Genomic DNA, 15520 nt, shown 5'->3' with positions numbered 1-15520 from the left:
GTGCTGGTGGAAGTTAGAAGGAAAGTGTATACCGTACCTTATAATGTTTGTACCAGGCTTTGCAGCAGTATATCAGACTTTAGAATCTTTTTTGGAAATACAATGTCACGCTTGCTGTAATAGTATGGAGTGTTAGTCTTGGAGTAGTGACTATACTCCTATAATTTAGGTGTAGCCAACAAGTTTATGAGTTCATAATCTTTCAGAAGAGGAATTATTCAAACAATCAAGCGATGAAGTTGCAGATAATAAAGCCTATAACCAGAACATTACGATGTTAACACACAACCTAAATGAGTCACTTTTGAAAAATGATTTTTAGCAAGCTTAAAAACTACAATAGCCTTGGAAACAGCTGAAAGACACTAGCAGAATAGCATTATAAATCTGAATGCTCATTTGGCAAGAATAACATCAGACACCACACTGTTTGTCTGGCCTTCCTGAGCCACTAAATACAAGTCATGCCCTCTTCCAGAAATTGAATAAAGATTACCACCAGTGTCAGAAAACAAATGTCGTTCTATATGTTCGTATACCAGAAGCATACCTCTACCATTTTTTTTTTACGGGAAATAGGAAATTCTAGTTGCACATTTTATATACTACGTTCTCTTTAAAGAAACATCATGAGAACGGGGATGCCTTATGTACTGCAAGAATGAAGAGGCTAAATTCCTTTAATAGGCCCCATCTTGCACATTACTCCTTGCGTAGAGAACGCAGGTGATCCAGTGGTGAACTAGTAACCAGAGTGGGCTGTTGTGTGTTTGGGAACTACAGTAGCTTTTTATTTTGGTGCATTAAATATTTCCGAAAATCTAGTGTAGTCAGTGAGAAGAATATGAACATACAATGATTGACATAGGACATATGGTAGGGATTAGATTATAAGCCTCAGTCACCATTAGTGACAAGACTAATACTGTACTGCGGAATCAATGCTGTATGAATACTAAATAATAACACTAAATAGAGGTGCCCTGACAAACAGGTGTTACCTGTGAGGCAACAATCCACAAAGCAGCTGAGGAACACAGGCCTAGCCTCACTTGGTTCTGTGACTTGTCCCTCGGAAGTCACTCTCCCTAAAAAAAGGAATGGAAAGAGTAAAACTATGCCTAACCCAACCTCCTACTAAAGTGGGTCCAATACTGTGAAAACTAAACAAAAGGAAGCACCAGAGCACAGTTCAAAAGAGGAACAAATTGTGGAGTTTGCTCTGAGGAACAAAAAAGCAAGCACAATGAGTTAAACTGTTTATTAGATACAATGACAATGTGTTTAGCAGGTGATTGTTCCACTTCACCTCCCTGGAGGCAAGTTTATTCACTTTTTTTTTTTAGGTATGTTATTACTCTTTGGCACCTCATTTAAAAAACAACAATAATCTATTGGCTTTCTATTATGGCGATTAACAAGTCAGTCTATGTACATTTAAACTAGAGCCTTCAGTGGCCAGAAGGGAAAATTCAGCCATAGGGCCTACTATTTTCCACACTGGAACTTTGATACTCTTCAGGCATGTACGGAGAATAGAGATATATGGTGGTGGGAATGAGAACAAAGGGAAATGTGTAATTACCCTTTAAAATGAAAATCACTAGTCATAATGTTAAATTGTTTTATTTACATTTTAAATTGATTAATTCATAGTACAAATAGATAAAACATTACATTGTGAACTGTATAATTTAAATTTGTACAGAAAAAAAAATCAAAGCACATAAAAAAGGTAGATTAAAAAAAACAAAAAAGCACATTTACATGGAGGAATTGGGATGCAGAAATGGGGGCTCCTTAGGAATGGTACATATTCCTGGAATGAGAGAGAAGGATGAGTAAGCGGCATTTATATGCTGATAACTGCAGCTTATGCTGTCTGTCTTGTCTCAGGTAACTAAAGCTAGAATATAAATCAACAGAACTCATCTGGAAAACGAGCAGACAACAAACCATTTGCTTCCCTTACTCATCACAGACGTTACATTACAAACTTCCTTTAAAATCAAGTGGCTATTACTTATTAGTCATAAACCTGTGAAAAACATACCTCTATAATGTATCACCTAAAGGTCATAAATATCAGGAAACAATACATTTGAAGTGGAACTTAGCAAAGTTTTTTTCTTTTCCTCACGTGATCATGCTAACCCTGGCTTCATGTTATTACAAAACACCTGAGTGGCAGTGAAAACTACAGGGGGATTTGGGACTTCATCTATATATGTGAATGGGGGGGGGGGGGAGCCAGATACAGTGTGGAATGGGACTGCTTCATTTACATTGAACAAAACAAAATAACTGGATTGCAGGTAAGACAGGCATGCAGACATCATCATCATCATCACTAGTATTTCTAGAAATAGATTAGGTCTAGCTTGCACACAAGGGAGACCACAGCAGAGCCTTCAGTGAAAGTGAAGGATTAGCTGACTTTCCTGCATAGTGATGCTGCAAGGGAGGCATATTGTGCCTTGCTAGAAGTGGAGATGACACCTTTTAGGAAAGTCTCTCCATTTTCTAAGTGCTTTTAACACTTTTATGGATTTCTCTCACCTGGCTTTACTATTTAACATGTAGTTTTAATCACATGGGTGGATCTGTACACCTCTAACCATTTCCTACAAAATAGACTTATTTAACCAGTTCGCATTCAGTCGTTTTTCGCTTCATGCATCCGAACAATGTTCACCTCCCATTCATTAGCCTATAACTTTATTACTACTTATCACAATGAACTGATCTATATCTTGTTTTTTCCGCCACCAATTAGGCTTTCTTTGGGGGGTACATTTTACTAAGAGCCACTTTACTGTAAATGCATTTTAAAAGGAAGAATAAGAAGAAAACGGAAACAAATCATTATTTCTCACTTTTCGGCAATTATAGTTTTAAAATAATACATGCCTCCATAATTAAAACCCACGTATTGTATATGCCCATTTCTCCTGGTTATTACACCATTTAAATTATGTCCCTATCACAATGTATGGCGACAATATTTTATTTGGAAATAAAAGTGCATTTTTTCCGTTTTGCATTCATCACTATTTACAAGCTTATAATAATAAAAAAAAAGAAATATTTCATCTTTACATAGATATTTAAAAAGTTTAGACCCTTAGGTAAATATTTGTGTTTTTTTTTTTTTTTTTATTGTAATGTTTTTGTTTTTTTTTAATTAAACATTTTATGTGGGTATTTTTGGGAGGGTGGGATTGAAATTGTATTTTTTTTGTAAATATATGTGTATTTTTATTTTTATTTAACATTTAGATGTAGTTTACTTTTTGGCCACAAGATGGCAGCCATGAGTTGTTTACAGTGACGTCACTCTAAGCGTACCACGTACGCTTAGAGCGACATAGGAAGCAGAAAAAGCGTAGCTTCCGAGAGAAGCTGTCGCTTTTTCTGCGGGGGAGAGGAATCAGTGATCGGGCACCGTTGCCCGATTCACTGGCTAACAAACCGCCGGCCGGGAGCGCGCGTGCACGCGCGCGATCGGCCGCGTGGACGCGCAGGAGCGCACATGGCTTCCTGGACGTGAGTTTCACGTCCAGGAATGGCAAATAGATAAACATCCTTTTTGCCCGCCTTTAGTGCAGACAGAAGATTTGTAAAAGTCCTGGTATACCGCTAAAAGTACACATACATTTTAACCCATGGCATGAAGTTAAAGGACCACATATCGCGAAAATCTGTAAAATGTAAAATACACGTGTACATATTCTTGTAAGAGGTACATTTCTCTCAGAGTAAATTACTTTTCGCCTATGTTGCAATTGATTACAGCAGGCAGCAAAAATATCAAAGGTTTTGGACTAGTTCATCTCCTCATGGAGAATTCCCAGTATTTCCTTTAGGCCCCTTGCACACTGCCATTGTAAACCTGCATTGAGTTACCCTTTCTTACTGCATAGTGCAATGTATGCAAAGGAACCTTTCAGAATTAATGTGGTGCGATGCGCAGGAAGCATCCGATCTGACGCAAAGGCTGCAGCGTGTTACTGCAGTATTCATGCCTACAGCATGGATTATGCAGCAATGCAAGTCATTGGGAGTATGCACAACGGCAGTGTGGTTCGTTGTGTGGCACGCACCAGCGGGAATCCAAGTGACTTGCTTCCTGTCCAGCAGGGAATATGTCACTAAGTGGGGGTGGGTCTATGCATATGACCCCATCGCCACACTGTGGTGCAGGGTCATGTGAAGCATCATTCCTGCTGTGAAATGCGGTGTACGCCCTGCACCCCAAAAATTCCCAAAGCAGTTCATTTAGGCGCCATCATAGCAGCAATGCTAGGCTGCGTGCCCCACGTATTGGTAATCTAGGGCTCCGTCGGTTGCTAGACCCCAAATTACTTCTCCCCCCCCCCCCCCCAAGTTGCTACAACTCGAAGGAGGAATAGTATTTAAAGGATACCCGAAGTGACATGTGACATGATGAGATAGACATGTGTATGTACAGTGCCAAGCACACAAATAACTATGCTGTGTTTTTTTTTTAATCTTTCTCTGCCTGAAAGAGTTATGCTGGGAATACACAATGAGATTTTTCAATCGATTTACTGTTCAATTTTTGATCGATTTTCCAATTGATTTTCTTATCTTTTCTTATCAATTTCCATTCACTTCTATGAGAAATCAATCAGACATGTCGGAAATTATTGAACCATCTATCAGCTGAAAAAAACTAATGAAGTATTCCCACCATTAAACATCAGGTATGTAAATGGCAGTTCCTGTCTGAGTCCGGACTGGGTCAGACTACAGCGCGACCCTCACTAATAAGAAATTACAACTATAAAACACTTTCCTAGCAGAAAATGGCTTCTGAGAGCAGGAAAGAGATAAAAAGATCAATAGTTCATAGATTTTAGCTCTGGCATACTTCAATGAATGTGTCATTGAGCAAAAACAAGACCGTAAAAACGTAGATTTAAATATAAAATAAAACTGTGGAATATCTTAAAAAGTAATTTTTTAGGAGGAAGATAGATGCAATAGTTTGTCATTAGTTTATTTTCACCTTGGGTATGCTTGAACACCGCCGAAGAGTTTAGCGGCAGCAGAGAGCAGTCACTGGGCTCACCCCACGCCGAAATGAGGTTTCCCAAAAATCCAGTGCAAAACCGGCTTTATTCTTTACAAAAGCATTCCTTGGTAAGAATGTGTACAAAGATGCTGGCCAGCCTCCCTAATCACTTGCACACTATTTTGGCAGTCAGACTTAGCAAATGCCGTTCAATAAGTGCCTTTTAAAATAAAGGAAACCTAGAGACTCCCCATGAGGAAAAGGACTAGTCCAAAACCTGACAGTTTTGTCACTTTTACAACCGATTGTAAGAGATAGTAACACTGGAAAAAAGTTAATAGTGCATGCTACTCTGGAACAAATGTACATTTTATACAACTGGATTTTAAAAGTCACAATTTTTCACAACAGGGGTCCTTTAAATTCACTTCTGAGAAGGTATCAAGCAACGTCAGCCAAAAACCTTTATTCTAGTAAAAAATTAAGATCCATTTGTACACACATACAAAATATACATTTGTCCCAGAGTTAACGTTCTACTCCTATGTAGCGGTCTCTTTAAGCAGCTCTGAACCTTTTAATAGCAGGTTTTGGACTGATCCATTTCATCCTAGGGGATTCTCGAGGACTGCTCCCTGGACATTGGTACAGTCCAATTGCCAGAATAATTGCATGCAAGGAGGGAGGGCAACTGGCTGTAAATGTTCTAGTCCAAAACTTGTCGACAAGAAGGTTAGAGCCTTTAGATTGTAATACCTAAAGCAAGCAACAGCTGCATAGGAAGTTTAAAAAAAAAAAAAAAAAAAAAAAAAAGGTACAGTGGATTCACTCTGGACCAAATGTAAAATACATATGCATACATACTTACATCTTACAGTTTTCACCATAGTGCTCCTTTTAATGTAAAACTTATGGATGTCCACTAATGTTCCAAATAGGGACCTATTAAACAGACCAGAGTCTAGTTCTTAGACTGGTGAGCTCTCTGCACATAAGATCCATAAAAACCTAATTGCAGCATAACTGCACAAGGCTCATTTTCCCCATCGGGATTTTCTTCATTTACTGTACACTACAGAAAGTCACCATGAGGTAGGTGTCTTGACAAATTCAATATGGGTAGCAGAGTTCTGCAAGGTTTCCCTCCATAACTCCCAGTTTTGCTCATGTTACTTTGAGGAACAAAATTGGGAAACTACAACATGGGGAAAAAGCCATGCTGGGCCAAGGTAGAGAAGCCAATCTTAGGCTTAGCAACAAAGGAAAGTTTGGGTGTTGCATTTGACTCAACCCCAACATGTCCCAGTCCAACTCAGTGCAGTTGCAGCCAGGACAACTCTACAGGCAGAACAAACACATAGTTTGCTATACCAAAGGCAACACAAGAAGCAGGGTTGGGGGTAATTGTAACATAGGGAGTTCGACTAGTTCACTACTAGAACTAATAAACAAAAGTAGAGGGGGGGGAAAAAAATAAAAATAAAAAAAGGTACAAGTTAGTGAGAGAACCAAACGAATCCCATTTTGTTTGTACTGAGCCCTTAAGCTGAAGGAATACCATAATTTTTCTCAGTTTTAAAATCTTATGTCATCAGGGAGGTTCCAACAATCAAGGAACACACACACATTCATAGTATAAATCAAACAGGCATGTTTTGCGTGGAATTCACAACATACCTTAGGAAAGGAGAGAGATGAGAGCATCTAAAAACTTGGTACGGTCCTCTGTCCTCAGTTCAATGACTAGAAATAAAAGACAACAGTACAGTGGTGACTACAAAAATAAATAAAAGGCCACAGAATCTTTTGTAGAGTGCATACAGAGCTCTACCAGGCCTGACATCTGTCATGTTGTATGCAGAAAATAAGTCATTATTAAGAGATTAGTGTTCTTCAGACTGGCTCAGGAAGCAACATTTCCCCCTTCTCTGGAAGGAAAAATCCCTCAGCCTGGCTGGTAAATTCCAGGCACTCCAAGCATGATGAGAGGCACACAGGTCACAGGGAACATGCACAGTTGACCTCATTAAATCCCACTCTTACAGCTACTGTGCAGCTGGTTGCGGGCACACAATGAAAGGTGGAATCTCTTATCTCAACAAAAAATAACAGGGAAAAATAATGCAGGCTTTCCAGCTTCCTATAAAAGATTGGTAGTCACTTACTGGACATATCAAACTGATTGTGCAGCGTCCGGGAATTGGTGCTTTCAGCTGCCTTCTCAAACGCTCGACCAAAGAAACTGAAACAAAAAAAACAATGGAACACTAAATTATTACAGATCACATGCCAAATAATGCACGACCAAATTAGCTTTTAGGCTGTCAAAGTTCAGGTATCTTGTAATGCCTGGATTAGTTTTCATATTTTCACTTCCTGGGAGGTCACTCACAATGTGCTACGACCTGATTTGCAGCAATGCTCCACTCATTTTGGTGCTAATGCAATGCATACAAACATGCTCGGTGCAGCCAATCAGGACCACCTCAGGTTACAATCTGTCATGCTTATGTGAGCCCCACCAATATCATGTAAAGATACAGCAGGTATCAGTGATGTCCAAGCAACCCCTAAGCACATTGTCCTGTTGCTGATCTTGCCCACTGGAAGCCACCTTGTTGTGGGCTGCCCCTCCAAAGCAACAGGCACATCACTAGCCTCTATTATTAGCATCTCATTGACCAGCTCTAGTTGTAAGGGGTATTTTTATACTCTGCTTCCTCCCAGGCGAATGCTGTAGGTGGAATATTTTAGTTTGGTTCTTGTATAAGCGAAGTGGTCTGGGAATCTGGCGTTTTATCCGAGTGACTTAAAGGAACACTATCAAAGTTTAAGTTGTTTTTTTTTCCAGAAGCCCTTTAGGAGTTAGAAGAGATTTTTTTATGGCAGATAATACTAGTAGACTAGGAAAAAAAAAAAACATCCTCTCTTCCTCTGCACAAGCCTTGCCAGACGTAAATATACAATCAATGCTGGGCCAACAACACAGAGACTTCTTGTTCGAGGGCAGATTATTTCACACGCTGTACTAATAGATTCACAGATTCAACACTGATTCAGTCAGTGAATTTCTTACTACAGCATGTGAAATAATCTGCTCTCACATAAGAAGTCTCTCTGCTGTTGGCCCAGCATGGATTGTTTATTTGCCTCTGGCAAGGCTTGTGCAGAGGAAGAGAGACATTCCTGTTGTTGCCTATAACGCTTAATACAGAAACTCCTCCGTCACCTGTCACCCCTGCACTGTCCCAGCAATATACAAAATCTGATAAGCTGTTGGATTTTTTTTTTCATTTACTACTATTATCTGCCATTACAAATCCCTTCTAACGCCTAAAGGGCTTCGGGAAAAAAACAAACTTTGATAGTGTACCTTTAAATTGTTGCTGCTGGTGGAGGGAGGGGGATTATGCTTGTAGGTGGAAGCACTACATCAGTATCTTTTTACGGTTTAAAACGTATTCACGTTTTAAAATTACAGAAGGAAAAAAAAAGAAAAGAAATATGCTTTCAAATAAAACAAACAAAGTTAGAATTTACTGTAAAGATTACATGACTCAGCTGAAAGTAATCTGTCTCTCTCATGGGTACTGACTAACCAGCAAGCTCATGGTAACCCAGAACTCATTGGAGTGTGTAATGGCCCATACTCACGGGCAACTTTTTTGGCCTGTCGCCAGCACACGTGAGCGTGTGCGCGACAGGCCGGCGACAGCTCCTCGCCAGGTCCCTTCGCGTACACACGCGGAAGAGGGACCAGCGGTGAGACGGAATCTGTCGCCGACGTTCCTCCTTCCCCCGCCGGAAGCTCCGTATGCTTTATGTAAGTTGCTGTCGCCTGGCGACATCAGCGACGAGCGATAGTTCGGGGTGCGCGCCCGTGCAACGCCGCATACTCACGGGCGACCTGTCGCCGCGTGTTGCGGCGACAATTGTAGCCTGTGAGTATGGGCCATAAGGGACTACAATGGTCCTAAAAGCTCCCTTACTAAGATGTTAAGAAAAACAAAAGTTTGCTTTCTTAAAACAGAAAGAATTTGCGATAATTCAGTTGAGTGAGCTTGAGATGTCTCTCAGGGCATCACTGCTGAATGTATGCAAATTAACCATTGTACCCTTAGAAGCTAAACACCCCTCCAGAGCAGCTGGAATGCACTGATGTGTCAGCTTGTTAATTTGTACAGACAGAGCCATAATAATCCAACATGCATACAGACTGTTTCGGATTGTTTGATCCTCATCAGTGCATGGCATGGATTAATTTGGCTCTATGCAGTAGGGCTTGTAACACCGAGAGGTACAGACTAACCAGCAAGCTCATGATGACCCAGAACTCACTGGAGTGTGTAAGGGACTACAATGGTCCTAAAAATTTTTCTTAACATCTTAGTGTCACAGACCGCTAGGCCGGTCTGCGGATGGGGTAAATCGATCAGCGTCAGAAATCCTCTCACACGGTCATTTGTTCATCACGAAGGGTAACCCGCGTTCGCAATTTGATGAACTGACTCGCGAAGGGAGCGTTCTGATACCAACCGAATCACTCCACACACATATACAATTCAAAGATCTGCCACCAAGCGAGTTACACAGCCCGCTACTGTAATTTTACTAGGACTTCGAGAACGCTATATTAACCCTTAGCAGTATGCAAGAATCTGGGTCAGATCGTTATGTCTGGGCCGGGTTCTCGCATACGGGTTATAAATGTATACTTCTATTAAACACAGGGTAGCGAGTTCAGGAGAATAGGTACGATTGTGTATGTTCAGCAACAGGTCATAACCGCTAAACGATTTTTAAACGTTTAATAACACAAATGCATTACATACAGTTATATACACCCATTAACATATAAAACACAGAGCTTAAAAATAAAAGGAATAAAATCAGAAAATTCTTACTTCGTTAGCTGAGCAGTCCATTTGAAAAATGAAGAAAATGGTCCAGTTTAAAGTAGGCATTCAGGTTAAAGTCTTTGTACACAACATGCGCCCGGTTCTCCTTGAGCACATGTCTAGACCTTCCTGGTAGATGGGAATTGAAGAACTGGGAGGAGTTCCTTGCAAACGCTTTTTACTGACCAGAGTTTTGGGGCGGTCACTACCTGGAAAGTAGGTGTGTTTGAGGCAGGGTTAACTCCTGAAAGTCAGGTTGCCACCCCCAGACTTGGAGCAAGGAATGTACCAATTATTAATAATTTGTGTAATTCCGCCCCAGATGGGTGCATCGCAAATGCGCGACCATATTCATAAGCAGCATGCGACTCTGTATTAAAGGAGTCTATACACGCCTAGTCTGTCGAATTTGCTCTACGCAGGCCGGATAAAGTGGTTTCTATATGGATCCCTGATAGCTAGAAACGTGCACTTTAGGTGAACGATAGAACTGTTTCCTAGGTATCAGAAAATGTAATTTTGGTCTTGCTGTGCCAAACCTATTTTGAATTATTAATAAAGTAAATGTTCCCATTGTGTGAAGCTATGAGTTTTTGGAGGGAAATTTGAATCTCAACCAGTTTGAGGAGGTTTTCCTTTTGGGGAAAGATGAGCTGTGTAACCAAATGGCCTCTCGGCAGGGAAGCTAGCCACGTGTGACTTTCTCTCCTGACACAGGATGTGGGGGGGAAGGCTGTACTCCTGCCATGCTCTCAGAAGAAGAGCAAAGAAAGGCATTTTTTATTCTACCCAGGGCTGACAGTAACTGTGTGGGGCCATACGAAAGTCGATGGCGATTTTGCGCACAACTTTCCGTAATGTCCGTCACATCTCCCCCCTACCAGTCGGACGCACAGAGTGGGTCTGCATGACCCGCTCTACGCGCCGCTTAGCTACTGAACGGGTTCTCGACTTCTTATCTGACTGCCCTTTAGACAACTCACCAGAAGCATAAGGCCTCATGGTCCGGTGTGTCCCAGTGTCCGCTTTGCGGACGGTGCGATGCACACCAACAGGCTTACCTCTAAAGGCCTGGCTGGGTTTGCATAGCGCTTCCTGTAAGGGAGAGAGTCGCTGGCTGACATCCGGGTCACTTTCTGACTCTCGGGTGTCAGTCTGCGAATCTGGAAGCAGCGTGGCATACCCCTGCTCTAACTGACTACACCTTGGCACAACATTTTGGTCAGCACAACCTAGGTGGACATTAGAGCACATTTTAAAAAACGAATCAGCCTTCACCTGGGTGGCGAGGCTTGCCCCTTCTCCAGGAAGGATAGAGGGTGGACCTCTGGGCAGTTTTGCACTGGGTTGCTTCTGCAAGGGGAAGACATGCAAGGGTGAGACAGGGAAGGAACGGCCTGTCTCCACCAGCTGTTTGTTAACAGCAGACAATGGTGGGGCACTCTGGCTGTCATAGCAGGAAGGGAGGTCTAGGCCCCCAGCTGCCTGCTCTGACACCTGGCCTGCTTCCACTGCCCTGGACGGATATGACCCAGGCAAAACAAGACTGTTACCTCTTAGATTAGAGACTGTCACATTTAAACATACATCATTTTTAGCACTGTGAGATTCAGCATGAAAGCTATTAGCAACATCTGGTACAACATTAACATCACAGTTACGTTCATTTTTCACATCATGTACACAGGTATCTGGAACAACAGTGACAGGTTTAGAACCAGACAAACCGTGATTAGACAGCTGTCCATTAGAAACAGGTACCGCTTCCTTGCCTCCTTCCCTAGGAGGGCTAGGTACCATTACCCTTGCTGCCTCCCTCTGTCCCACCCCAAGCTTGTACAGTACCTGAGTGGGTCCAGACTGGCAATCCGGGGTGTTGATCACAGGTTCATAAAAGGATCGTAGGGTGCCAAGATCGGTGCCCAACAGCACAGGCACTGGGATGTCATCTGTCACCCCCACAACTTTTGACTGGCGGCCCCTTCCCCAATCGAGAACAACACGAGCTTTGGCGATGCGTGCGTGTGTGCCACCAACTCCCACAAGTGTGACACGCTCATTAGGCAGGAAATTCTCCCTGGCTACAAGATGAGAGCGAACCAAGGTAAGCTCTGCGCCTGTGTCGCGGAAACCAACAGCGATCTGGTCGTTAACTTCCACGACTTGATGATTTACGGAAAGTCGAGGATTTGCTGCTCCCATGACGAGGTAGGCGTGTGCAGTAGAGGATGCGCTAGCCACTTCTGCGCTAGGCTCTGGAGACGGCGTCCTCACCTCGGGGCAGGCAGACTTGAGGTGTCCTCGCTGTCCACAGTAGTAACACTTCGGAACATATGTGGCATCAGGCGGATGAGTAGCAGGTGCAGCATCCGGGCTCTGTGGCTGTGGGACCCGATTCCCACGGTTAGCAGAGGGAGGAGAGCTAGGTTGCATAGGTCTCCCCCCTCTCCAGCTCTGGGCTGGAGGTTTGCGGCTGTCCGGCACACGGGTGGCCACAAAAGTGTCTGCAAGTTCTGCTGCAGTTTTGGCGGAGTCCGGCTTCCGCTCCAAGACAAACTGCCGGACGTCTGGAGTGCAGCAGTTCAGCAACTGCTCCTGCACGATGAGGTCCTCCAGACCTTGGTGAGAGTCTTTTTTGAGGCCCCGTGACCACTGCCTGAACACAGTCAGCAGGCGACTCTCCAGGTCGGTGTAAGAGTCGGTGTGGCCTTTCTGCAGGGAGCGAAACTTTTTGCGATAGACCTCTGGGGTCAACTGGTATTTGGCGATAATTGCAGCTTTTATCGCCTCATAGTCATTGTCTTTCTCAGCGGGTAAGTCCACAAATGCCTCAAGCGCTTTGTCCCGCAAGTTGGGTGTCAGATATCTCGCCCACTGCTCCTGGGGCAGATGATGCTGACGGCAAGTCTTTTCAAATGAGTGTAAATAAGTGTCCGGGTCGGTTCCCTTCTCCATTTCAGGGAACTTAAATTTTGGAGTCCCAAACGGGCCTGCTGTGGGCCGGGGTTCCGGAGCACTTTGCGAGGGATTTTGGCCTTGCGCTCGCAGGTTGGCCATTTCAAGGTCATGTCTGCGTGCGGCTGCTCTCTCCTCTCTTTCCGCTTCCCTCTCAGCAAACCACCGGCGCTCGGAGGCTTCCCGTTCCGCCTGCTCCCGGCGTTCTGCACGGTCAGCATTTTCTCTGACAATCTGCATGTACAGCTCAGGATTTGTCTCCAACAGCCTTTGTAATCCAGGTTGCATTCCAGCATCAGGAACACAGAACAGGTTGGCATGGGCGGGCTCCTGCCGGCCACCATGCTCCTCAGCAGTTACAGCGACCGGTTCAGATGCGGTACCGTTTTCCTCTGGGGTCTGGAAGTGGGTTGCTTTGCTCCAACCGCTCACTTTCCTCTGCCCCAGTTACAGCCCCGTCTGAACCAGGAGTGTGCTCTCCCAGCATCTGCTCCGGCTGGGTATTCAGTCGCAACAAGTCCTCGATCAATTGCGATTTCTTTTTTCTATACGTCATAATGCCTTTTTCCTCACACAAGTTTGCTAGGTCTGCCACTGACATTTTCTTGTATCTTGCTGCAGCCATTTTTGCCAAATAAAAGATAGGATAGGAAAAGAGATTGGGGGGGAACTCTGTGCTACACGTTTAGTCTATATAAATAGTAATGCACCGGTTATCGACCACAGATTTTTGATCTGTTCTGGCAGGTTAATCAAATAACGTTGCCGTTGATGTTCTGAACATACACAAATCCCAAAAAGCTGCCAAACAAATGTCACAGACCGCTAGGCCGGTCTGCGGATGGGGTAAATCGATCAGCGTCAGAAATCCTCTCACACGGTCATTTGTTCATCACAAAGGGTAACCCGCGTTCGCAATTTGATGAACTGACTCGCGAAGGGAGCGTTCTGATACCAACCGAATCACTCCACACACATATACAATTCAAAGATCTGCCACCAAGCGAGTTACACAGCCCGCTACTGTAATTTTACTAGGACTTCGAGAACGCTATATTAACCCTTAGCAGTATGCAAGAATCTGGGTCAGATCGTTATGTCTGGGCCGGGTTCTCGCATACGGGTTATAAATGTATACTTCTATTAAACACAGGGTAGCGAGTTCAGGAGAATAGGTACGATTGTGTATGTTCAGCAACAGGTCATAACTGCTAAACGATTTTTAAACGTTTAATAACACAAATGCATTACATACAGTTATATACACCCATTAACATATAAAACACAGAGCTTAAAAATAAAAGGAATAAAATCAGAAAATTCTTACTTCGTTAGCTGAGCAGTCCATTTGAAAAATGAAGAAAATGGTCCAGTTTAAAGTAGGCATTCAGGTTAAAGTCTTTGTACACAACATGCGCCCGGTTCTCCTTGAGCACATGTCTAGACCTTCCTGGTAGATGGGAATTGAAGAACTGGGAGGAGTTCCTTGCAAACGCTTTTTACTGACCAGAGTTTTGGGGCGGTCACTACCTGGAAAGTAGGTGTGTTTGAGGCAGGGTTAACTCCTGAAAGTCAGGTTGCCACCCCCAGACTTGGAGCAAGGAATGTACCAATTATTAATAATTTGTGTAATTCCGCCCCAGATGGGTGCATCGCAAATGCGCGACCATATTCATAAGCAGCATGCGACTCTGTATTAAAGGAGTCTATACACGCCTAGTCTGTCGAATTTGCTCTACGCAGGCCGGATAAAGTGGTTTCTATATGGATCCCTGATAGCTAGAAACGTGCACTTTAGGTGAACGATAGAACTGTTTCCTAGGTATCAGAAAATGTAATTTTGGTCTTGCTGTGCCAAACCTATTTTGAATTATTAATAAAGTAAATGTTCCCATTGTGTGAAGCTATGAGTTTTTGGAGGGAAATTTGAATCTCAACCAGTTTGAGGAGGTTTTCCTTTTGGGGAAAGATGAGCTGTGTAACCAAATGGCCTCTCGGCAGGGAAGCTAGCCACATGTGACTTTCTCTCCTGACACAGGATGTGGGGGGAAGGCTGTACTCCTGCCATGCTCTCAGAAGAAGAGCAAAGAAAGGCATTTTTTATTCTACCCAGGGCTGACAGTAACTGTGTGGGGCCATACGAAAGTCGATGGCGATTTTGCGCACAACTTTCCGTAATGTCCGTCACACTTAGTAAGGGGGCTTTTAGGACCATTGTAGTCCCTTACACACTCCAATGAGTTCTGGGTCACCATGAGCTTGCTGGTTAGTCTGTACCTCTCGGTGTTACAAGCCCTACTGCATAGAGCCAAATTATTCCATGCACTGATGAGGATCAAACAATCCGAAACAGTCTGTATGCATGTTGGATTATTATGGCTCTGTACAAATTAACAAGCTGACACATCATTGCTTTCCAGCGGTTCTGGAGGTGTGTTTAGCTTCTAAGGGCAACAATGGTTAATTTGTAAATATTCAGCAGTGATGCTCTGGGAGACACCTCAAGCTCACTCCAACTGAATTATCGCAAATTCTTTCTGTTTTAAGAAAGCGAACTTTTGTTTTTCTTCTCATGGGTACTGACAGCGTAGCTAGAGGCATATCTATATGAAAAAGGTAGCTGAAAAAC

General features: G+C 43.2%; 1 protein-coding gene across 1 annotated transcript in view; it reads right to left on the bottom strand.

Moving 5' to 3' along the window:
• Nucleotides 1–1610: 1610 nt before the first annotated feature.
• Nucleotides 1611–15520, bottom strand: part of CDC45 (cell division cycle 45) — a 90057-nt gene continuing 76147 nt past the window's right edge. The window contains exons 17-19 of the mRNA XM_068243145.1: nt 7204–7280; nt 6716–6781; nt 1611–1819 (exon numbers count right to left, since the gene is read on the bottom strand). Coding sequence (XP_068099246.1) covers nt 6717–6781; nt 7204–7280 — 142 coding nt within the window. The 3' untranslated portion in view covers nt 1611–1819; nt 6716. The remainder of the gene's footprint in view (nt 1820–6715; nt 6782–7203; nt 7281–15520) is intronic.

Source organism: Hyperolius riggenbachi, chromosome 1 (assembly GCF_040937935.1).
Source record: "Hyperolius riggenbachi isolate aHypRig1 chromosome 1, aHypRig1.pri, whole genome shotgun sequence".
NCBI classification, from domain to species: domain Eukaryota; kingdom Metazoa; phylum Chordata; class Amphibia; order Anura; family Hyperoliidae; genus Hyperolius; species Hyperolius riggenbachi.
The sequence above is the reverse complement of the archived record's forward strand: the minus strand, read 5'-3'. Positions and strand labels throughout refer to the sequence as shown.